The sequence below is a fragment of the Schistocerca serialis genome, chromosome 7 (assembly GCF_023864345.2).
Source record: "Schistocerca serialis cubense isolate TAMUIC-IGC-003099 chromosome 7, iqSchSeri2.2, whole genome shotgun sequence".
In the NCBI taxonomy this organism is placed as follows: Eukaryota; Metazoa; Arthropoda; class Insecta; order Orthoptera; family Acrididae; genus Schistocerca; species Schistocerca serialis.
The window spans coordinates 597,645,062-597,670,436 of NC_064644.1; the positions used below are offsets into that span (position 1 = coordinate 597,645,062).

Consider the following 25,375-nt stretch of genomic DNA (forward strand, 5'->3'; position numbering starts at 1 on the left):
CGTCTGCGCTGCTTAAATCGTCAAATTTGTGTGAAAGTGATGGTAGTCAGCTACCCACAGTTCTTCTATGACTTTTATGCATATCTCTGCTAAGCCGCCGCTAAACAAATTTACTGCTACGCCGGACAAGTCTCCCAGCCTTAAGTAGCTTGTGCAAAGTCCTGGCGGATCGCTAGCTCCCGTATAAAACTAATTATGAAAAAGAGGAAGGGGGTCAAATATTAATTTTTGATGCAGACGTTTTTGCAAAACCTGATAGAACATCAGAGCTCAGATGAAACAGAAACCCCACTTCCGTGCACAGATCCCTTCACAGAAACTCTTAATTCCAATCTCAAACACAAAAGAGGACTGAGTAAAACATTGATGCACCGGGCTAAAAGAATCTTGGAACCAAAGTATTTAGAGGGCGAGCTCGATCATTTAAGAACTGCCTTCACAAGAAATGACTAGTCTGACACAGATAGAGTGCTACACCGTAAAATTTTTTTAGAGAAAATAACCGGCGAAAGGGAAGGTTTTCCTTCCATTCTTAAAAACCGTCACAGATCGCATCAGCAGAGTAGTCAATACATGGTTTATATGCAGGGTTTAAACAAACAAGAAAGGTGCGCGAATATTTGAACCCTGCAATGCACATACGGCAGCCGCTTGCCACAGCAAGAGGACATAAAGTGTCTTGCAAATGCGGCCAGGTGTACACAGGAACTTGAGGCACAACGCTGCCACCTGCCGTAAGGAAAAAAAACAGCAGTTATCATCTGGACAACACGGATAATGCCGACAGTAGCAGATCATGCACTAGGGCCAGAAAACCAACCATTTTTCTACTCCCATACTAGCCTATGGTTTTATCAAAATCCAAACATCACAGTCTTGCAATGTACAGAGAGGGCATAGAAATTCAAAAACAATTACAACTTTAAGAAAAGGAAAAGGGATTGAAATTAGACGAGTTGTATCTCTCATTATCAAGTAAAACAAACAGTGCTAACTCATCCTTGTTAGGAGCTCCACAGCGGGCGCCGGCGCGACTCCACGATCCCAGGCAGTTGTTTCGTGGCGTCACAAACCGACCGTTGCCTGGGTACCTATGAACAGTTTGGCTTGTTCGAGACTGTAACTCCTTTCTGAGTCTTTATCGCCTCAGATGATGTCTCCAGCAATGAAAGACATGTTAGGCGAAGAATACCTCTGACTGAAGGCCTAATGCCCATAAAACAGAAATCAGAAAGGACGTAATCTTCATTTGTCTGAAGGTACAAATCTGCAGTCCTGCTGAAATCCCTGCGCTAGAGGACCCAAAACAAAAACTGCGTAGCACAATGATAAAGAAGAGTAACTTCGGTAATCTGTTTTTCTACCTAAAGCGAGTAGGCGAGAGCGTACGACAAGAATGCAACACGATATGACACAGCGGTTAAATGTTGTAGTCCCTTTCATTGTGTTCAAAGAAGTTAAACAAAGTTCATTAGGAACATGCATTTTCAGAACTAACTATTAACGTTTCACCGTTGATAGCGGTAATCCGTTGCAAAGAAATGAAACAGTCAATAGAGAAGACAAATGGACAGATGTTGTACATTTTCATCACAGGAGGAAAATTCTCGATGTTTGGCACCGACGTAATTGCTCACAGATCGGTTTTAACCCCCTTCATCATTAGATGACAAATGACTGTTACATTTGCAGGCCAAATAAGATTAGAACAGACATGTATGATATTAAATTAAGGACAGATGATCGGTATCCATTAATCTCGAAACACTGGGGCCGTACAGTTGACATCGATCGTACTGTTCCTGATTGTTATACTTCTTTTCTACAGCGGATAATTATTTATTCTGCGGTCAGAGAACACCCGCTGCTTATCATCTTGTGGAATGTTACATCCGGAATTTCCTGCCAATCAGCGTGAATTAAATCGAACTATGATTATGAAGAGAGCCAAGGATCTGCAAGCCTGTAGCCCTGCAGGAGAATGGTTACAAGCGTTCCTGCTGCTCCTAGTACTTTCTGTTCTGATGATGCTGACTCGCTGATCCTGATTTAAAAGACTCATCGCAATGGAATTATAATGAAAAAGTTTATATATGAGAGGTACTTACAAAGTTTCAATTATCGCCTCCAAAAAGCGAAGCAGTGCCGGTACAGTTTGAAATGTCCGGACCACAGAACCATAGGCTCGCCGCAAGAGGGTGCAAAGCAAAATGGTGGAACCCACTTATAAAGTGGAGCACCGTCCGGTAATCAGTTTTCCGCATTTTAAGGGGTACGACGCTGTTATAATCCGTGCCGGGGTGGTGGAAGTTTCAGAAGACGACGGGGCGAAAACTACAAGCACAATAGCACATGTCGGTGGATAGTGCATCTCTCCAGGTTCTGAACACACGATGAAGGTGTTCAATAATGGCAGGCGTCAATACGTGCATGCAATACAGTGAAGTTACTGACACGAATTACCCGGGAAGGCGCCACGGCGGCCCGATGTTCACCGGATTGCCTATCTGCAGCTAACTCGATGCGACAACTTAGCGGATGATCTACTCACATGTTGTGACGCACATGCTCCTTACAGCAGCTGTCCACGGCGCGTATTACGAACGTAAAATTGGAGAGATGCCTCTATCCACTGACATGCTGTACTTTTCGTGCAGACGTCTTCAAAAGCCACCGAGCTACTTACGAATAACTCTCTACATTTCAGAAACTGATCGTTCCCAAGAGACGGCGCAAATAAGCAAAACAAACAGTATTATAACCATTTACACATTCCCCTACCAGTATTCTGCAGATCTGTCTTCAAAATAACAGAGCTACGTGAAAAACTGATAAGGCCATGTATATTTTTTTTTATGTTGCTAAATGTTTCGATTGATTACAATGTAATGAAACAGTCTCGCAAGGACGTTGGGACTGTTTGTGTTATGCACCTCTGTTTGACGCGCATCTCCTCGTGCCCGTCGCCGAGGTGGATATGGAACCTGCGCTGACGGGGGGATGATGTGGTACTGCGGGTTCTGCCCCGTGTGTCGCTCCGATCTTGGTTACACACAAATGCACACGCACGCACTCACGCATATCCTGTGACGCAGCACTCGAATTCACATCTTCCCCATCGGTAGATCCACTCGTAGCATTTCGTTATTATAATTGGCGCTCCTATCCTGATTATGTGCAGGATGGGCGGGACGGGGGACTGCAATTACCATACCCTTACAAATTTATGTTTTTCATGCAGAGAAATGGTGTTAGCAGCAGTATTATTGTCCACCATTCGTTGTTTCTTAATGGATATGGCCCGTGTCTCGTTAGGTAACGTACCATAACCTGACTGGAGTTTACACGGCCAAGCAATAGCTGGTCGACTCTTAGACTGTCGTCCCACTCGTTCTGCCACGTGCCCACTTTCCAGTTCAAGAATTGAACCACTGGTACTAACCCTTTCGTCTGAGATTTATTGGACTTTCTTTACCTTCCCTTTATGTGATTAGCAAGATCCTGGATGATTTTTCACCGTTGTGTGTGTGTACTGGGTAGATTCCGAGGATCACCAGTAAAGCATCGGTTGCGTTGTGCCAAACGCCCCTGTCAGAGTAAGGAGAACACCCGTCTCTGTTACAGGATTAGCCCGATCCGTACGCACCAATGTCTGAGCTCCCAAAGACTTGATTCGTAGCCTTTCATCGACGTGAAAATGGCATCTTGATAGGTTCTCACTGCATACAGCAAGGGCTTGTAGTTTGCTGTTAAGGTACGAGCAATTTTGTGCATCATGTTACTTCCTAGTTTAAGATTGTCTGGATGTGTTGCGTGAAATTACGCCTTACGTCCAGCTGGACTCCAGTTTTGTAAATTATGATATCGTCAGTATTGTGAGAATGATCATCACATCATCATCGTCATCATATTCATAATTCTCATCTTGTACAGTTTCCCGCCACTGGTAGGATCTGCTTGCAACATAGGTCGCGCCATCTTCTCCAGTGCTGCCAACACCTCTCTGTCGCTGCTCTGACGCAATCTTCTGCATTCTTCCAAATGCTTTCTTCCACTCCCTTAAGCAACTTACCCCTTGACCTTTTGCCTGGTCCCCCACATCGTGCATCTTCCTAGGCGTCATCTTCCTCTTATCCAGTCTTCCTGCCGGCCGCGGTGGTCTAGCGGTTCTAGGCGCTCTGTCCGAAACCGCGCGACTGCTACGGTCGCAGGTTCGAATCCTGCCTCGGGCATGGATGTGTGTGATGTCCTTAGGTTGGTTAGGTTTAAGTAGTTCTAAGTTCTAGGGGACTGATGACCACAGATGTTAAGTCCCATAGTGCTCAGAGCCATTTTTGAACCAGTCTTTCTGCATGACCATATCAATAAAATCCTTCTTCCTCAATCTACTCTTGTATGAGTTCTTAATGTGTTATCTCCGTTCGCCATAAGATTTTCATGTCTCATGTTTATCATTTTTTGTTTCTCCTACCTCACTTCCCAAAAACTTCGTTTCACTTGCTCTCACCTTACTCTACTCACTTTATCCAAGAACCTGGTTTTTGCAGAGTACAACGAAACTGGTACATAAAACGATTTATATGTCACATTCTTACTTATCTCGAGGTTTTCTTTGCTCCATATCCTTTATCTCCCAGTTTTCATAAAGTTATCACCTTGCCCTGCACGTTCACTTATCTGAATTTACCATTACTTTCAATTTAGATTCATCAGGTACTTGAAATTTTCCTGGGCTCATTCCTTTCCAAATCGTGTCAGTTATCTTCTACACGTGCTTACGTAGTTAGTGGTTGTGAGACTTCTCACTATATCTCCGAATTTCCTCAAAATCTTTCTTTAGCCTCACGCTCCCCAGCAGACCTGTCTTGTTCCTTGTAAGAGACTCTGTCCCTTACATAGTCTCCGGTGTCATATTTCTTATGAGTATATATTTCTTTTCTGCAATTCTTTGCATTAAATTTTAGATCATATTCCAGCGCAACTTCTTCTCAAACATCTAACTGCTTCTGTACTTCCTCCTCATTGTTACGTACACCATCAAATCGTCGGCAAACAACAGTCGTGTCTTCTTGTATTTTGTTCCTCTTGCCACTTGCGTCATTAAATGATTCATCACCACTGTGGAAAGTAATGGAGATAGTGCACTTCCCTGCTACAGACGGTTTCTCTCTAACAGCCAACCTGTTCTGCCCTCTCACTTTCACACAAATCACAACTGCCTGTTACAACAATTCCTTTATCGTCGGCACAGTCTATTTCTGTACCCATTTCTTGCGTAGTGCCTCCCAGACTTTACATTCGGATACAATGTAGTATGCATCCATTAAATCCAGTAAGATCATCAGTAGACCTCTCCCACACTCATAGTGCTATTCCTGTAGCTGTTTCACTGCAAATATGAGACCTGCTGAGGAGCTTCCTGTACTGAAGCCATGATGTTCTTCCGTCAGCTGCGTTTCCAATATTCTCCAGATTCGTCTCTCTAAAACTTCTTTTTTTTTTTTTTTTCCTCGCTGGCACTTTAGGTTAATGCTACTACAGCTTTATTTTCCAAATCCTTTGTCTTCTTTTCTTGAAGACAGGAAGAATTATCCCCATCTTAGCCTTCTGGACTACTCATTTGCTTCGTTACAGCTGTCCTATACTCATATAATCTTATACAGCCACTGAGTCCCACCTCTTCTTCCGCTTTGATTGTTTCGACACATAGTTCAGCCAGACCAAGGGCTTTTCCTCTTTTCGTGTTCTTCAATGCCTCATCCATTTCGGTCCACAATTTATATTATTTTCTATTTCCAGGCCACGCTCTATCTCTTTTACACCTCTGTCTTCCTCCACTGCTGCGTCTGGATTCAGCAAGTTATCAAAACATGTCCTCCAGGGCTCTTTGAGATCAAACTTCTTGTCTACCTCTTTTTCATCTGTATCAACCATTTTTACGTTCCCTCAAATTCCTCGTCTCCCTTTTCTGATCATTCCAACAGTATTTTCTTATTTCGTGTGCTATCCTGTTCCATCACTGTGATCCATTTGCTATGCACTTCCAAATTTCCTCTAAAACCGCATTCTGCGCATCCCTCTTTCTCACCGGGTATTCTTCTTTTGCTTCTGCTCTGGTTCGTGCCGACTTTACTATTCTCTAAACGCCTTATTATTCTTCAGAACTGCTTCTTTAAATTCAGAATTCTGCCAAGATGTCTCCCGGTATCTCCTGCTATTTCCGGTTCTCGCACGGACCACCTCTTATGGTTCTACTAGAGTGCTGTTAAATCTCGTCCAGTCTCCTACCACAATTTGCAGCTATTCCAGCGGGGTTTTACTTGTCTTTTTCATGTATTGTTGCTTCAGCTGAGCTGCTTTTAGCTTCAGCTTCCGTACTCTTATTTGGTTTTCTGCTCATTTTCTCTCCTTAGTTTCTCCGATGTTCATTACTAATTCGTTGCTTTTAAAGTTCTTAAATTACTTGTGTGACACGTGTACTTCTCTTTTCAACAAAACGCATTCCAAATAATGTATGTATTTGAACTACATTTTATTGTATAAGCCGTGTTAAAGCGATGTAGTAAGCACTAATGTAAACTAATAATCATTATCATTTTAAAACCTGTTATGTATTTTACTGTTATTTTTGTTATTATTATTGAATTCATTCGCATTTGTGGCACACTAAAACTCTGAGTAGTGCGAATTATATTTGATGGTGAGGAGTTAACTACAGACATTGATACTCTACAAAAAAAGTAGACTACATACAGAACAACAACAATACCAAAAAAATCACGTGGAGGGGGTGTAGGTGTGACTCTCGTCCCTTTCTCTCCCTTGCAAACTACAGAGATGATGAAACACATTTTAAAAATAATTCTAGATCACGAAAATTCTGTCTCCTCTCCCATCGAAACAGAACGCTGGTCGGCGTACTGGACAGCAATGCTTTGCTGGTTTTCATCTGAAACTGATGACGACGGTGTTGTTTACGTTGTAAAAAAAACGTTCAACCGCCAAGATAGCATAAACTATATCGTTATTTGCTGTTTTCGCCTCGTTGCAGAGCCCGGGGCGCTGGAGCAGCAACAGCAGCAGCAGCAGGCGGCGGCCGCGGGCGGAGCGGGGGCAGCGGGCGCAGTGGCTGGCGTGGCAGTTGGCGTGGGGACGGCTGGTCGGCCGGTGGCGGCGGCGGGGGCGGCGGGGGCGGCGGTGGCCAGCGCGGGGGCCGGCGCGCCGCCCAGGGAGTGCGCCGGCTGCGGGAAGCGCATCACCGAGCGCTACCTGCTCAAGGTAGGCCTACACACACACACACACACACACACACACACACACACACACACACACACACAGACGTAACTGAAAGAAGCGGCAGGCGACGTCATCGTCGGCTGGTGGTGTGTTCGCTGCAGACGGAACGCCAGCATGTCACGACGCTTAGTCCAGTGCCAAACGGCGTTTGTGATGTTACAGGGTACCTTTGGTGACGCAAAAAGTTGGACTATAGTATCAGAACGAAGCAACTGCCAACGATAAAGTTTATTAATGGAAAAAGCTAACTTCATTACGGTGTTCTTCATAAAGTTCTTACGGTATTCTGCCCAGAAATGATAGATAGGAAAAGTGTAGTCCAATTATTTCAGAAGATCAACAGGTATTTCCTAGTGAAAATATACACATACAAATACATCAAACAATATTAATGTGGGGCGACACTAAGAGCCTTTTAACCGTGTTCATTGTGGTTATTTAACGTTCTGTGTACCAAAACCTAAAACAAAACAATTGTACGAGGATAGTTTGAAAAGTTATCGGAATGGAATAGAAAGAAACGACTTACCTTAGCGGAAAACATTTACTTTTCAGTGTAGTCTCCTTGTGCACTAACGCACTTGGTCCAGCTATGATCCAAAGCATTGGTTCCATCTCCAAGATTATATTCCTCCAGGCCTGCACAAAATACCCGTCAACTTTTGCAGTTGCACCTATATATATATATATATATATATATATATATATATATATATATATATATTCCAGGTGGGAAAAATATATCTAAAAACAAACGAAAGCGTTGGTATGTTGATAGACACACAAATAAACACAAACACACACCCAAAATTCAAGCTTTCGCAACCCACAGTTGCTTCATCAGGAAAGAGGGAAGGAGAGGGGAAGACGAAAGGATGTGGGTTTTAAGGGAGAGGGTAAGGAGTCATTCCAATCCCGGGAGCGGAAAGACTTACCTTTGGCGCGCGCGCGCGCGCGCACACACACACACACACACACACACACACACACACACACACACACACACACACACACACACATATATATATATATATATATATATATCTCCATCCGCTCATATACAGACACAAGCGTCTATGGGCGCTTTGTCACTGTTCGCGCGGCTCCCCCCCGTCGAAGGTTCCAGTCTTCCCTTGGGCATTGTGTGTGTGTTGTTTTTATTGTAAGATAGTTTAAGTTAGATTAAGTAGTGTGTAAGCCTAGGGACCGACGACCTCAGCAGTGTGGTCCCATAGGAACTTACCACCATCCCCTATTATCATGTATCTTTTACTGTAATTGATCCATGACGTTGGCATAGTATTGTCCCGTAATTGTCTGACAAGTGGAAAGATATCAGCGTAATCCTTGCCCCATCCCAGAAAACTGTGCTTTGAAAATCGACATGGATTTTCTTTGCTTTCGTAGCTTTCTTTACAAAGTGCTTCATCATTCATCGAATATCGGCATTCTCCCATCTTCACAAATCACTACGCGGAAACAACAAAGAGACGTCCTCACCACAGATCTCAGAGCACTGACGCGTTACTTGTTTACTTTTTGAGGATGACCCATTATTGCGTGGTAATCTTGTTGCGCTAGCGGTGACATCTAGCGATGATTCCACGAACTTTTCAAACCACGTCGTATTTTTTACCATCAAAGAGCTGAATTATTCGTTGTCAAAAAGACGTTATTTAATAAAAAAAGTCTTCATCTATTAAAATACTTATTCGTCGTGGAAAAACAGTCATGGGATAAACCAAGTTATCACGGAAGCCTTTGCAATATGTCACGAAAAGAAAGCAAAGTAGCACTCGGTAAATAAAGAACAAGAATGCGGAATGGCACGAAATCCACTACTGTAGCATAAGTGACCTTGGGAAATACATGTATGTTAACGACGACGACGACACCATCCACCTCACCAACGTCGATGTCAAAACTTTCTTGCCGACATACCTTCACGTTAATTTCCCGTTCTGTTGACGGCCTCCCCGAATGCCGCCATTTGAAGTGCATTGTCCAGTGTTCTGACATTCCGTTTCTTTGCGTCTAGTGTGGATCGATTTTCGATTAAGTGACTTTCCTGCCTCGGTCAGCTACTCGTGGCTGGTGACCTTACTGCAGCCGGCCGCGGTGGCCGTGCGGTTCTAGGCGCTCCAGTCCGGAGCCGCGCTGCTGCTACGGTCGCAGTTTCGAATCCTGCCTCGGGCATGGAAGTGTGTGATGTCCTTAGATTAGTTAGGTTTAAGTAGTTCTAAGTTCTAGGGGACTGATGACCACAGAAGTTGAGTTCCATAGTGCTCAGAGCCATTTGAACCATTTGAACATTACTGCAACGCCTCTGCTGTATTATTTTCTGCACTGAAACTCGCTTATCACCAGTGATCGTTTTTGTTTGCATGTTGGCGCCGAAACTGCGTGTATTCTGAGTGCTGTCTGCTGCCAAGTTTGATAGCGAAAGGTTCAAATGGCTCTGAGCACTATGGGACTTAACTTCTGAGGTCATCAGTCCCGTAAACTTAGATCTACTTAAACATAACCAACCTAAGGACATCACACACACCCATGGCCGAGGCAGGATTCGAACCTGCGACCGTAGCAGCTGCGCGGTTCCGGACTGAAGCGCCTAGAACCGGTCGGCCACGAAGGCCGGCGTAGCGAAAGGAATTCATTACCTAACTCGTAATACAGTATCAGTATTAAGGAACTAGTGACTACTAATGTCCGAAGCGAAATTAATTGTGGACGTTCCTCACACAGGTTGCGTGATAAATTCTTCGTATGCTGTGACCCGAAGAAATAGGAAATGTGTCGTCCACACATTTCAGAACATCAATATTTATTTGCTGCAGGAAATATAATGATGCAATCACGTCAAACAATATTTATATGGCTATACAGAGCGGATTTTTGCTTTGTCCTTCGTGTGTTGTTTTATTTCTAAGTGCCAAATAACATCCAGAACTATTTATCTCCTTCGACAGCTCTTGATTTTTGAAACATCATCAATTAATGAAAAAGCCAAATTAACGAAAATAACGATCGATAACACTTCGCAATAACTTATGAAGAGGAGAGAGAGATGCGCGATGGAAGAAAATCCATTTCCACTATAAACGATACGGCTTCTGAGCGTAGCGCGAGCCCGTTCTACGCATCTAATGCCGTCGACCTAGACTGGACGTAGAGTACTCGCGTTCCTTCTGGCGTAAAACAATACATCGAATGCTTACCGTCTCACAATACTTCTTGCGCTTTTTTAAGCAATGTTTCTTCAGTTTACCTTGTTGTTGTTGTTGTTGTTGTTGTTGTCTTCAGTCCTGAGACTGGTTTGATGCAGCTCTCCATGCTACTCTATCCTGTGCAAGCTTCTTCATCTCCCAGTACCTACTGCAATCTACATCCTTCTGAATCTACTTAGTGTATTCATCTCTCGGTCTCCCTCTACGATTTTTACCCTCCACGCTGGCCTCCAATACTAAATTGGTGATCCCTTGATGCCTCAGAACATGTCCTACCAACCGATCCCGTCTTCTGGTCAAGTTGTGCCACAAACTTCTCTTCTCCCCAATCCTATTCAATACTTCCTCATTAGTTATGTGATCTACCCATCTAATCTTCAGCATTCTTCTGTAGCACCACATTTCGAATGCTTCTATTCTCTTCTTGTCCAAACTATTTGTCGTCCATGTTTCACTTCCATACATGGCTACACTCCATACAAATACTTTCAGAAATGACTTCCTGACACTTAAATCTATACTCGATGTTAACAAATTCCTCTTCTTCAGAAAAGCTTTCCTTGCCATTGCCAGTCTACCTTTTATATCCTCTCTACTTCGACCATCATCAGTTATTTTGCTCCCCAAATAGCAAAACTCCTTTACTACTTTAAGTGTCTCATTTCCTAATCTAATTCCCTCAGCATCACCCGACTTAATTCGACTACATTCCATTATCTTCGTTTTGCTTTTGTTGATGTTCATCTTATATCCTCCTTTCAAGACACTGTCCATTCCGTTCAACTGCTCTTCCAAGTCCTTTGCTGTCTCTGACAGAATTATAATGTCATCAGCGAACCTCAAAGTTTTTATTTCTTCTCCATGGATTTTAATACCTACTCTGAATTTTTCTTTTGTTTCCTTTACTGCTTGCTCAATATACAGATTGAACAACATCGGGGAGAGGCTACAACCCTGTCTTATTCCCTTCCCAACCACTGCTTTCCTTTCATGTCCCTCGACTCTTAAAACTGCCATCTGATTTCTGTACAAATTGTAAATAGCCTTTCGCTCACTATATTTTACCCCTGCCACCTTTAGAATTTGAAAGAGAGTATTCCAGTCAACATTGTCAAAAGCTTTCTCTAAGTCTACAAATGCTAGAAACGTAGGTTTGCCTTTCCTTAATCTTTCTTCTAAGATAAGTCGTAAGGTCAGTATTGCCCCACGTGTTCCAGTGTTTCTACGGAATCCAAACTGATCTTCCCCGAGGTTGGCTTCTACTAGTTTTTCCATTCGTCTGTAAAGAATTCGTGTTAGTATTTTGCAGCTGTGACTTATTAAACTGATAGTTCGGTAATTTTCACATCTGTCAACACCTGCTTTCTTTGGGATTGGAATTATTATATTCTTCTTGAAGTATGAGGGTATTTCGCCTGTTTCATACATCTTGCTCACCAGATGGTAGAGTTTTGTCAGGACTGGCTCTCCCAAGGCCGTCAGTAGTTCCAATGGAATGTTGTCTACTCCGGGGGCCGTGTTTCGACTCAGGTCTTTCAGTGCTCTGTCAAACTCTTCACGCAGTATCGTATCTCCCATTTCATCTTCATCTACATCCTCTTCCATTTCCACAATATTGTCCTCAAGCACATCGCCCTTGTATAGACCCTCTATATACTCCTTCCACCTTTCTGCTCTCCCTTCTTTGCTTAGAACAGGGTTTCCATCTGAGCTCTTGATATTCATACAAGTCGTTCTCTTATCTCCAAAGGTCTCTTTAATTTTCCTGTAGGCAGTATCTATCTTACCCCTAGTGAGATAAGCCGCTACATCCTTACATTTGTCCTCTAGCCATCCCTGCTTAGCCATTTTGCACTTCCTGTCGATCTCATTTTTGAGACGTTTGTATTCTTTTTTGCCTGCTTCATTTACTGCATTTTTATATTTTCTCCTTTCATCAATTAAATTCAATATTTCTTCTGTTACCCAAGGATTTCTACTAGCCCTCGTCTTTTTACCTACTTGATCCTCCGCTGCCTTCACTACTTCATCCCTCAAAGCTACCCATTCTTCTTCTACTGTATTTCTTTCCCCCATTCCTGTCAATTGCTCCCTTATGCTCCCCCTGAAACTCTGTACAACATCTGGTTCTTTCAGTTTTTCCAGGTCCCATCTCCTTAAATTCCCACCTTTTTGCAGTTTCTTCAGTTTTAATCTACAGGTCATAACCAATAGATTGTGGTCAGAGTCCACATCTGCCCCTGGAAATGTCTTACAATTTAAAACCTGGTTCCTAAATCTGTGTCTTACCATTATATAATCTATCTGATACCTTTTAATGTCTCCAGGGTTCTTCCATGTATACAACCTTCTTTCATGATTCTTAAACCAAGTGTTAGCTATGATTATGTTGTGCTCTGTGCAAAATTCTACCAGGCGGCTTCCTCTTTCATTTCTTAGCCCCAATCCATATTCACCGACTATGTTTCCTTCTCTCCCTTTTCCTACACTCGAATTCCAGTCACCCATCACTATTAAATTTTCGTCTCCCTTCATTATCTGAATAATTTCTTTTATTTCATCATACATTTCTTCAATTTCTTCGTCATCTGCAGAGCTAGTTGGCATATAAATTTGTACTACTGTAGTAGATGTGGGCTTCGTATCTATCTTGGCCACAATAATGCGTTCACTATGCTGTTTGTAGTAGCTTACCTGCATTCCTATTTTCCTATTCATTATTAAACCTACTCCTGCATTACCCCTATTTGATTTTGTGTTTATAACCCTGTAGTCACCTGACCAGAAGTGTTGTTCCTCCTGCCACCGAACTTCACTAATTCCCACTATATCCAACTTCAACCTATCCATTTCCCTTTTTAAGTTTTCTAACCGACCTGCCCGATTAAGGGATCTGACATTCCACTCTCCGATCCGTAGAACGCCAGTTTTCTTTCTCCTGATAACGACATCCTCCTGAGTAGTCCCCGCCCGGAGATCCGAATGGGGGACTATTTTACCTCCGGAATATTTTACCCAAGAGGACGCCATCATCATGTAATCATACAGTAAAGCTGCATGCCCTCGGGAAAAATTACGGCTGTAGTTTCCCCTTGCTTTCAGCCGTTCGCAGTACCACCACAGCAAGGCCGTTTTGGTTGTTGTTACAAGGCCAGATCAGTCAATTGTCCAGACTGTTGCCCTTGCAACTACTGAAAAGGCTGCTGCCCCTCTTCAGGAACCACACGTTTGTCTGGCCTCTCAACAGATACCCCTCCGTTGTGGTTGCACCTATGGTACGGCTATCTGTATCGCTGAGGCACGCAAGCCTCCCCACCAACGGCAAGGTCCATGGTTCATGGGGGGAAGCAGTTTACCTTATCCATTGAAATTTAAAAAAAAATAACATTAGTATTGATAAACATATAAGCGGCCGAAGTACGTTTCAACAAAATTCTTCCGGGAGATTGGCGTGTCCTGATTTGATAAGAATACCACACAGCCTAACACAGGGAAAGCTAGATTCACTAGAAGCTAACTGGAAAGTGACTGCTGACTTAGATAGGCGATGAATGCGAACAGTACCTTTTATATTGACTTGTTATATGGTTTGTACAAAATGGGTCGCTCATAGCGCAAGAATTGTAGAAATAACAAAAACCAGACACCTAATGTGCCATTTTATGGGTTTCCTAAGGACCATAAGAGAAATGAAACGGCACATTAAATGACTGCTTAATTACGATAGCCTAGAAACATTTACCGAGGAATAACGTTTCTTTTTTAAGATCAACGAGTGGATAGTAAACAGCAGAAGACACGATGAATTGCAGAAAGATATCATATACCTACACAGTAACGTGAAGTTCTGTTCCCTACACTTCCGAAAAAAACAGTTTATGCGTTCTTTGAGTAGAAAATTGGTGTGAAACGCAGTTCCTACATTACTCAACGTACAATATAAATTACTGTTACTGTCGCTGGAGAGTGAAATACCCCATAAGCGTGATGATAAAATGACAAAAACGATAGAACTGTTTCCTGATTCAGAAGAAAATAGTTCCTCACCTATAGCTGCGCTGGAGCCACAAACGTCAAAATTCTTCTTCAGAAGTCGACTGAAGACGTATTACTTATATTAAACAAGTATCTGTCAGTTAGAAAGTCGAGTGAAATGCAACAATGATCGAATCTTTAGAGTTTGTGCAAAACTTTTGCGCGTCAAACAAAGTGCCAATCTTAAGAACAGTGAGCAATATAAAAATGCATCGTTCCTATGGACTGCGTATGTTAAGACTGTGGCAACTACTTGTGATGAGTTACAGCATTTCAAAACATACGTGAATGAGGAGCCAGCGGCCATCCAGTACAGTGATGCGTGTTTTGTCGGCAGGCGCTGGACCTGTTCTGGCACGAGGACTGCCTCAAGTGCGGCTGCTGCGACTGCAGACTCGGCGAGGTGGGCTCCACGCTATACACCAAGGCCAACCTCATCCTCTGCAAGAGGGACTACCTGAGGTGAGTCCATCTCAACCTGTCCGTGGAACGACGCTCCAGTTTCACTGGTATACTATAATGGTTCAGTTTAGACTATTTATAACGAATCTATCCAAATGAAGGTAAATACATCTAATTTCTCTTAGAAACATTTCATATGTGCACCTTGAGTTATGCGGAACACATCCAACCTAAAATACAATTCTTCCAACAATTTAGTTAAAGCTCCAGAGTACAATAGCATCTTCAGTTCTGTGTCTTAACTCTGACATATCATTAGGTAATGGCTGAATGTAGACAGGATCTTTTATAAAACCCCAAAGATAAAAATAACATGACATGATGTCAGGTGAACTTGGGAGCCCAGCAGGAAAGAGCTCTCTCGTGTTGACTATTACGACCAACCCAACGGTCAGGGACTTCGACGTTCAACCACTGTCATTCGACGAGATGCCAGAGGGGAAGAGTTCTATCTTGTTGGCAAATAATATTTTCAGGTTCCCCTCCTAATTGGGACAGAGGAGCTGACAAAAATTAATTCGATTGTTCTTCCTCATCCATCCTACAGCCCTGCTCTCGCACTTTCCGACTTCCATCTGTTTGGCGCAATGAAACATGGACTCCGCAGGACGCAGTACGTGGATGAGGGAGGTTATTGACGCACCAAGACATTGGCTCCGACGTCGACCAGTAGAGTGGTAGTATGCGGGCATACAGGCCCTATCAGTAAGGTGGTGTGATGCTGTCGCATTGAACGGAGATTATGCTGAAAAATAGGTTTTTGTAGCCAGAAGATTGGGGAATAACATAGTATATTAGAATCCAGAATAAAACCAATCTGCTTTCAAACAAAATGCGTGTCGATTAATTTCACATGCGTAGCAACATCTCCCCGAAATACTGTCCTCCCTCTCCCACACAGCACCAACCAAACGCCTCCTCCATAAATGAAAGGTACTTGAATACTCGTTGCTCTATGCTGCAAAGACGGTAGCGCTGTGACTTAACAGGACCTCCCCTTTCTACAGTTACAACCTTTAGTCGTCGGGAATAATAGAAAATATCAAGGTGGCATTTATTTCCATTCTTGCTGAATGGAGGCGGACACTTTTTGTAGGTTTTCTCAGCTGATTGATTGATCTCTCCAGCGAGGTCCAGCTCATGACGTACAGCATGCCATCCAACAATTCCATCCGCCTTTATAAGTACTCTTCTTTTTCTTTTATTCTCTGTCTTGAAAGATGGAGCGCGCATGTTATAGGGGAAAGTGTCTGTTATCGGGTTCTGTTTCGAAATTTAAAATTATGGATAAATTAGAAGTTATGGAAAGTGTCTTACACTAGTACTCAGGAATATTTAAATACTGCCCTTGCAAAAAATCTGCCAAATCTTTTCTCGTTCTTTAATAGCAGAACAAAGAATTGAAACTTGTAGTTTTTACCTTCGGATAGTATGGTTCCTAATTTCTGGTTTTCGGAGTTCCTAATTACGGGTTGTAAATAAACACTAAAACGTAACGAATTGGAAACATAGCCTTTATTCGCAACAAATGTTTGTTTTAAAAGTAAATAGTGCTGCATAACAGTCGGTTAACCTGCAGACGTTTCAGCCACAACAAGATACAAAAGTCACATTTAAAAACTTCCCCAAGTATCATCGTCGACACCTGTACAAAGCTCATAGCAATAGAGAAAGCAACCGATGCCCTTAATCCATGTGTCTTTAGATGTGGTCAGTTGACCACAGCTGACGGCCGCGGTGGCCGAGCGGTTCTAGGCGCTTCAGTCCGGAACCGCGCGACTGCTACGGTCGCAGGTTTGAATCATGCCTCGGGCATGGATGTGTGTGATGTCCTTAGGTTAGTTAGGTTTAAGTAGTTCTGAGTTCTAGGGGACTGATGACCTCAAATGTTAAGTCCCATAGTGCTCAGAGCCATTTGAACCATTTGACCACAGCTGGTCGCAGTAAATGCACTCCTTCTCCTCTTCATATTCAGATGATGGGTCTTTCATCATGGTTTCAGAAACGCTTGAATCGGAGTCTTCCTCATCATGATCTTGCTGCTTCCTCTGGTTCTTTGATACGGACAGCTTCCTTTTGGTTGCCCCAGGTATTGCAGGTCTATCAAATGCATCAAATGAAGCTGCTGGAGTAGGCTTTGTTGAAGGTGGTGTCTTCCCTACAGTCTTGGTACTTGCTGTATTTTCGCTCTAGCCAGGGATTGCTACAAAGCCCTTTTAACGTCGAAAATATTTCTTTACCTGCACTAGGTGTTAAGGTAGATGGTGGGAGTACAGGAGTTTGGCTAATTTCAAAAATAGAAACCGCTTTTTCTCGCATTCCATTAACTGCAGTCGACAATGGCCCTGTTGTGGCTACTGAGGCCTTATTCACATTTTCTGCACATTGTTGAAGAGGAAAATCCATAGATGAAGAAACCAAGTGGTCACAAGGATAGAACTCACATTTTTAAACTATTTGCAGCTACTTCCATCGTTGCGGGTCTGCAGTGTCCAACGTCTTTGTTTCTCAAACGCTGGAAGGTAGCACCTGGAAAAAAATTCAGAACGTCTGTAGAAACTGACACCAAATTTCGAGTACCCGAAACAGTGCAACCTATTATTACCCGCTATTATCGAGAGTCCTATTTAGGCACAACCTATTTCCTTGAGTGAGCTGTGTACGACACGTTTTATTAATTAGATAAGAAAGAGCATGTTCCTAGTTATTGTCTCGTATAAAATACTTTGGAAGTACGTCTAACCTAGCTTGCGGACGGACTTGCAATTGAATGTTTATCTTGACCAAAATGCAAAAATAGCTGTCCAAAGCAGCACCGGTGCCAAGCTCACAATGGCGTATTAGAATGACCTTCGCTACTGGTTGTCGGAGCGAGCTACGGAGTGAAGAACCGAGCAAGGTAGATATTCAGCTATCTGAAATTAGGCAGCCACCCGAAATATGGATACTCTACCCCGAATGTCTCGGGAACGCTTTTCTGAGTCAGGCGTAGAACCCTGCACTGTGCTGACCAAAAGCAAAGCGTTCCGTACACTGAGGTCCGCATCCAGCAGCGACAGCAACAGCACGGATGCTGAGGTCCGCAGTTTGCAGCCCGGCGTCGCCACACGCACCACCGCGGCAGCTGCGCGGACGGCGACAGGAGCGGAGTAATGGAGGGAGTAACGGTCCACGTATTTAGGACGCCAACCCGATCAGAGCAGGGTTACCTGGGTTAGCTGAATAACTTAAAATTTGCATAAAACGTTGAACAGCCAAGATCGCATAAATATTTATTTACTTAAAAATAAAGTAATAAATATTAACGCGAGCTTGGCTGCTGATTGTTTTTAGCTACAAAAAGAAATCGCTCCTTCCCTCTTCTCAAAATGAGAAAATTCAATTATCTTAAAATCGTATGGGCCACTGAGACGGTGTAGTAATTAGTCCTATAGTTAAGGATATTTTGATTACTGTGCAACTGATCTTACATTTTGGGGACACCAGGGACGGGGTATTAACATGATGCAAAATTCTGGTTGGGACATTTAGTAATTTAGTATTCTGGGGAGCATGCGAGATAGTATATTAGTCTACTCAGCTCTTAACGAGCAGTACACCGTAAATTGATATATACACTCCTGGAAATGGAAAAAAGAACACATTGACACCGGTGTGTCAGACCCACCATACTTGCTCCGGACACTGCGAGAGGGCTGTACAAGCAATGATCACACGCACGGCACAGCGGACACACCAGGAACCGCGGTGTTGGCCGTCGAATGGCGCTAGCTGCGCAGCATTTGTGCACCGCCGCCGTCAGTGTCAGCCAGTTTGCCGTGGCATACGGAGCTCCATCGCAGTCTTTAACACTGGTAGCATGCCGCGACAGCGTGGACGTGAACCGTATGTGCAGTTGACGGACTTTGAGCGAGGGCGTATAGTGGGCATGCGGGAGGCCGGGTGGACGTACCGCCGAATTGCTCAACACGTGGGGTGTGAGGTCTCCACAGTACATCGATGTTGTCGCCAGTGGTCGGCGGAAGGTGCACGTGCCCGTCGACCTGGGACCGGACCGCAGCGACGCACGGATGCACGCCAAGACCGTAGGATCCTACGCAGTGCCGTAGGGGACCGCACCGCCACTTCCTAGCAAATTAGGGACACTGTTGCTCCTGGGGTATCGGCGAGGACCATTCGCAACCGTCTCCATGAAGCTGGGCTACGGTCCCGCACACCGTTAGGCCGTCTTCCGCTCACGCCCCAACATCGTGCAGCCCGCCTCCAGTGGTGTCGCGACAGGCGTGAATGGAGGGACGAATGGAGACGTGTCGTCTTCAGCGATGAGAGTCGCTTCTGCCTTGGTGCCAATGATGGTCGTATGCGTGTTTGGCGCCGTGCAGGTGAGCGCCACAATCAGGACTGCATACGACCGAGGCACACAGGGCCAACACCCGGCATCATGGTGTGGGGAGCGATCTCCTACACTGGCCGTACACCACTGGTGATCGTCGAGGGGACACTGAATAGTGCACGGTACATCCAAACCGTCATCGTACCCATCGTTCTACCATTCCTAGACCGGCAAGGGAACTTGCTGTTCCAACAGGACAATGCACGTCCGCATGTATCCCGTGCCACCCAACGTCCTCTAGAAGGTGTAAGTCAACTACCCTGGCCAGCAAGATCTCCGGATCTGTCCCCCATTGAGCATGTTTGGGACTGGATGAAGCGTCGTCTCACGCGGTCTGCACGTCCAGCACGAACGCTGGTCCAACTGAGGCGCCAGGTGGAAATGGCATGGCAAGCCGTTCCACAGGACTACATCCAGCATCTCTACGATCGTCTCCATGGGCCAATAGCAGCCTGCATTGCTGCGAAAGGTGGATATACACTGTACTAGTGCCGACATTGTGCATGCTCTGTTGCCTGTGTCTATGTGCCTGTGGTTCTGTCAGTGTGATCATGTGATGTATCTGACCCCAGTAATGTGTCAATAAAGTTTCCCCTTCCTGGGACAATGAATTCACGGTGTTCTTATTTCAATTTCCAGGAGTGTACATCCAAGCCAGGACACTGTCAAAACTGTAAAGGCAAGACGGTTAATAACAACCTCTAAATTAAATCCTAGTATTATATTTTTGGGGATATTTAAGGGGAAATGTATTAACCCAGGCCACTGTCAAAATAGTAAAGATAAGACTTTCAGTAATACCAACCCAACAAAATCCTAGCGTCGTCTATTTTGAGGGAAATGTACCAGCTCCTAGCAAGCACCATACCATAATTAACATACACTCACATTGTCAGAAAGTGACAGATAATAAAACCTTCCTTCTTAGAAAGACAACCAGTAAATACTTCAACCCCTCCTCTCCCATAAGAGGACTCTCCACATTCTGTTCCCTCAAGAAGAGCACCCTAACCCAAGATGATAGAGAAGTAAATCCTAAACCTTCCCGAAAAGAAAACTACATCCCCATCCTGTGGTCTGAATGGACGAATGAATTAATTGTGTGTGGGGGGTGGGGGGATGGGGGGGGGGGCGCAGCAGTTGATAGCCAAATCTCCTTTATAGTCTGACTGCATTTTACCTACAACCTGTCAATGAGCCGAAGGCTGCCATTTCCTTCCGTACCACTGTGCCTTTGTGATCATCCCGTTTCATATGCGTGCAAAAAGCTGCACCCAGGTATTAGTAGGAGTAGAACGGTTGCCACTGTGACTCATTGATATTCACGCTTCAATCTTATCAATATATGGCAATGTTTGAACTTCTCCAAAAACGTGGTCTCAACCAAGAGTTTGAAGTCAATTTTATTATGATTATAGGGTGATGCGTCCCGTAAAATAATATGAAGCCAGTGTGTGTGTGTGTGTGTGTGTGTGTGTGTGTGTGTGTGTGTGTGTGTGTGTGTGTGTGTGTGTGTGTGTGTGTGTGTGTGTGTGTGTGTGTGTGTGTGTGTGTGAGAGAGAGAGAGAGAGAGTGTGAGAGTGTGAGAGTGTGAGAGTGTGAGAGTGTGAGAGTGTGAGAGTGTGAGAGTGTGAGAGTGTGAGAGTGTGAGAGAGTGAGAGTGAGAGAGTGAGAGTGAGAAAGGGAGAGTGAGAAAGGGAGAGTGAGAGTGAGAAAGGGAGAGTGAGAGTGAGAAAGGGAGAGTGAGAGTGAGAAAGGGAGAGTGAGAGTGAGAAAGTGAGAGTGAGAAAGTGAGAGTGAGAAAGTGAGAGTGAGAAAGTGAGAGTGAGAAAGTGAGAGTGAGAGTGAGAAAGTGAGAGTGAGAGTGAGAGTGAGAGTGAGAAAGTGAGAGTGAGAGTGAGAAAGTGAGAGTGAGAGTGAGAAAGTGAGAGTGAGAGTGAGAAAGTGAGAGTGAGAGTGAGAAAGTGAGAGTGAGAGTGAGAAAGTGAGAGTGAGAGTGAGAAAGTGAGAGTGAGAGTGAGAAAGTGAGAAAGGGAGAGTGAGAGAGTGAGAGTGAGAGAGTGAGAGTGAGAGAGTGAGAGTGAGAGAGTGAGAGTGAGAGAGTGAGAGTGAGAGAGTGAGAGTGAGAGAGTGAGAGTGAGAGAGTGAGAGAGTGAGAGTGAGAAAGGGAGAGAGAGAGTGAGAGAGAGTGAGAGTGAGAAAGGGAGAGAGAGAGTGAGAGTGAGAAAGGGAGAGAGAGAGAGAACAAAGTGTACGGTTTACTCGAATTGTGGTGCCAGTACACTGGCATGCTGGGAGAAGCGCACTATTCTGTATACTGTTTTATGAACGAGACAATCGAAGCAATGGATGGAAGGAAGTGGACCTGCACAAAGAAAGGCAAAGTCAGCTGCAGCTGCCGGAAAGGTGAAGCCCTTGATTTCTGAGTTACGAGAGTGATTGTCGTTCTTGATTACTTTTCGAGGAGTAAAACAATAACTGTCGAAAACTATGCAAGTATTTTTCACCAGATATATGTAAGACAGTGCGCGAAAATAGACTTGAGATACAAAAGAAAAAAAAAAGATCTTTCATTAAGACCATGAAAATTGTTTCGGCGATGGAAAATGTGAAATATATGAAGTACAGAACGTTGCAACGTTCATACTATTTTGATACTATTCACCAGATTTGGCACCTGTCTGACTTTCAGGTGATCTCACATCATCACATCGAAAGTTTTCTCTATAACGTCACTAAAGGTCTGGAAGAAGAAATAAAAACTTTGAGGTTTGCCGATGACATTGTAATTTTGACTTAGAAAGAAAAAGGCTTTAAAGTTCGACAGAACGGATAGTATTTTGACTATAGGTTGCATGATGAATATCCGTAAAAGAAAAAAAAAGATAATGGGATGTTGTCGAATTGAATCAAAGGATGTTGAGGTAGGTAATGAAACGCTAAAAGTACTTGGTGAATTTTAGAAATGGGCAGCAAAATAATAGAAGATGGCCGAAGCTGAGAGAATATAAAATTCGAATTGGCAACAGCACGAAAGGCATTTATAAAAGGGTAATTTGTTAACATCGAATATAAATATGTCAGCAAACTATTTCTGAAAGTACTTGTGTGGAGTCTGGACTAGTGCGGAAGCGAAACGTGAACAATAAACAGTTCAGACAGTAAGAGAATAGAAGCTTTTGAAATGCAGTGCTAAAATGCTGAAGATTAGAATTAATGAGGCGGTACTGAATCGGGGGAAAAAGAATTTTATGGCACAACTTTACAAAACGAAGGGATCAGTTCATAGGAGACAGTCTGAGATATGCAGAAATCGTGAGTTTGGTAACAGAGGGTGTGGTGTCACCGCCAGACGCCACACTTGCTAGGTGGTAGCCTTTAAATCGGCCGCGGTCCATTAGTATACGTCGGACCCGCGTGTCGCCACTGTCAGTGATAGCAGACCGAGCGCCACCACACGGCAGGTCTAGAGAGACGTACTAGCACTCGCCCCAGTTGTACAGCCGACTTTGCAAGGAACGGTTCATTGACAAATACGCTCTCATTTGCCGAAACGATAGTTAGCATAGCAAGGAACGGTTCACTGACAAATACGCTCTCATTTGTCGAAACGATAGTTAGCATAGCCTTCAGCTACATTTGCTACGACCTAGCAAGGCGCCGTATTCAATTGATATTGAGATTCTATTAATGTATCATCAAGAGCGATGTTCTACAAATGTGGATTAAAGTTAAGTATTCCAGAAGCTACGTACTTTTCTTTATAGCATTCATTACGTATCCTGTTTCAGACCTCACGCCAGCCTGTGTGCGTTTAAGCGCTTGCCTTTCGGCTTCCTCTCATTGTGTCTAGGCTGTCTTGTCTAGACACAACAGAGGGAAGTGCGAGGGGTAGAAAAATTGGAGACCAAATCTTGGGTACACAGAAGGTTCGAGTGGATGTAGGTTGGATTAGTTCAGCAGAGAGGAATGGGCTTGGAGAGCTGAGACGAAGCACTCTTGGGATAGAAGACAGCAACACAAGAAGCTTACGGGAAGCTAGGATTTGATTGTTGGGCTAGTGGGGTGGGTTCAACAAATGCACGTGGTAATATACTGGACTTGAAATAGAACGCAAAAGGGCACTATATATATATATATATATATATATATATATATATATATATATATACCATTGACAAAAGAATTTTACTGATTGATTTGTGCCCGGTATCCACAATAAGTTAAAATTTTATATAGATATATAAAATTTAAGTTATTGTGGATACCGGGCAGAAATCAGTCAGTAAAATTCTTTTGTCAATGGTATCTCGAAAAAGAAATGTTTGTGTAAGGCAGTGAAGTAAACGCCGTTCAGAGATGGCAGTAAACATTTGCGCATGCATATCGGGAATCCACGTCTATCCAGCAAGTGCTGTAATTTTAAACAGTAGTGAACGTACAGTGAAAGCCATGAAGAGAGGAGAAGTACATGGAAAAGAACTTCCATCTTGTTCAGTGCTGACTACATTCAGTGCTGACTACACAGTACTGTTTCCACTTCGTACGGTCACCTCCATGGTGAAAGTAAGAAAGTCATTGTAGTGTTTTCTGTTTCGACGACAGCGAAAGTCATTAGACACAGATCTTTGCTCGCGTTTTTTGTTATTGCAACGGAAGGAAGGGCGCGTCCTTTTCAAGGACATGTCCAAAAGAACAGATACCATCTTCATATAGATAAGGCTAACCAGCCAATGATCTTCTTCAGTGCGGATGCACTCACGTTGCCCGAACTCTTACAGGAATCGGTAGATTGGAGGAGGAGGAGATTAGTGCTTAACGTCCCGTCGACAACGAGGTCATTAGAGACGAAGCGCAAGCTCGGGTGAGGGAAGGATGGGGAAGGGAATCGGCCGTGCCCTTTCAAAGAAACCAACCCGGCATTTGCCTGAAGCGATTTAGGGAAATCACGGAAAACCTAAATCAGGATGGTCGGTAGATTGATTGCCGCGAGTAATGATTATAGTGAGCAGGGGCACTACAAATGCCATACAATGTTACAGGCCCTTTGCTGTTCCTTATCTATATAAACGATTTGGGAGACAATCTGAGCAGCCGTCTTAGGTTGTTTGCAGATGACGCTGTCGTTTATCGACTAATAGCGTCATCAGAAGATCAAAACAAACTGCAAAACGATTTAGAAAAGATATCTGAATGGTGCGAAATGACCCTAAATAACGAAACGGGTGAGGTCATCCACATGAGTGCTAAAATGAATTCGTTAAACTTCGGTTACACGATAAATCAGTATAATCCAGCCGTAAATTCAACTAAATACCTAGATATTACAATTACGAACAACTTAAATTGGAAGGAACGCATAGAAAATGTTGCGATAAGGCTAACTAAAGACTACGTTTTATTGGCAGGACGCTTAGAAAATTTAACAGATCTACTAAGGAGACTGCCTATACTACGCTTGTCCGTCCTCCTTTAGAATACTGCTGTGCGGTGTGGGACCCTTACTAGATAGGTCTGATGGAGAACATCGAAAAAGTTCAAAGAAGGGCAGCACGTTTTGTTTTATCGCGAAATATGGAAGAGAGCGTCACAGAAATGATACAGGATTTAGGCTGGACATGATTAAAAAGAAAGGCGTGTTTCGTTGCGACGGTATCTTCTCACGAAATTCCATTCACCAACTTTCTCCTACGAATGCGAAAATATTTTGTTGACACCTTCTAGTCATCAGTCCCCTAGAACTTACAACTACTTACACCTAACTAACCTAAGGACATCATACACACCCATGCCAGAGGCAGGATTCGAACCTGCGACCGTAGCGATCGCGTGGTTCCAGACTGAAGCGCCTAGAACCGCTCGGCCACTACGGCCGGCCAGAGATAAGTCTCGGCAGTCACTTTATCCTGTGTGTCCTCGATGGCTCAGTCGGGTAGAGCGTCTGCCATGTAAGTGGGAGACC

At 43.8% G+C, this 25,375-nt stretch overlaps 1 protein-coding gene across 1 annotated transcript in view; it reads left to right on the top strand.

The window, feature by feature from the left end:
* Window positions 1-25,375, top strand: part of LOC126413279 (LIM domain only protein 3-like) — a 111,790-nt gene that overhangs the window by 34,423 nt on the left and 51,992 nt on the right. The window contains exons 2-3 of the mRNA XM_050083180.1: window positions 7,190-7,278; window positions 14,896-15,020. Of these exons, the coding sequence (XP_049939137.1) occupies window positions 7,190-7,278; window positions 14,896-15,020 (214 nt within the window). The remainder of the gene's footprint in view (window positions 1-7,189; window positions 7,279-14,895; window positions 15,021-25,375) is intronic.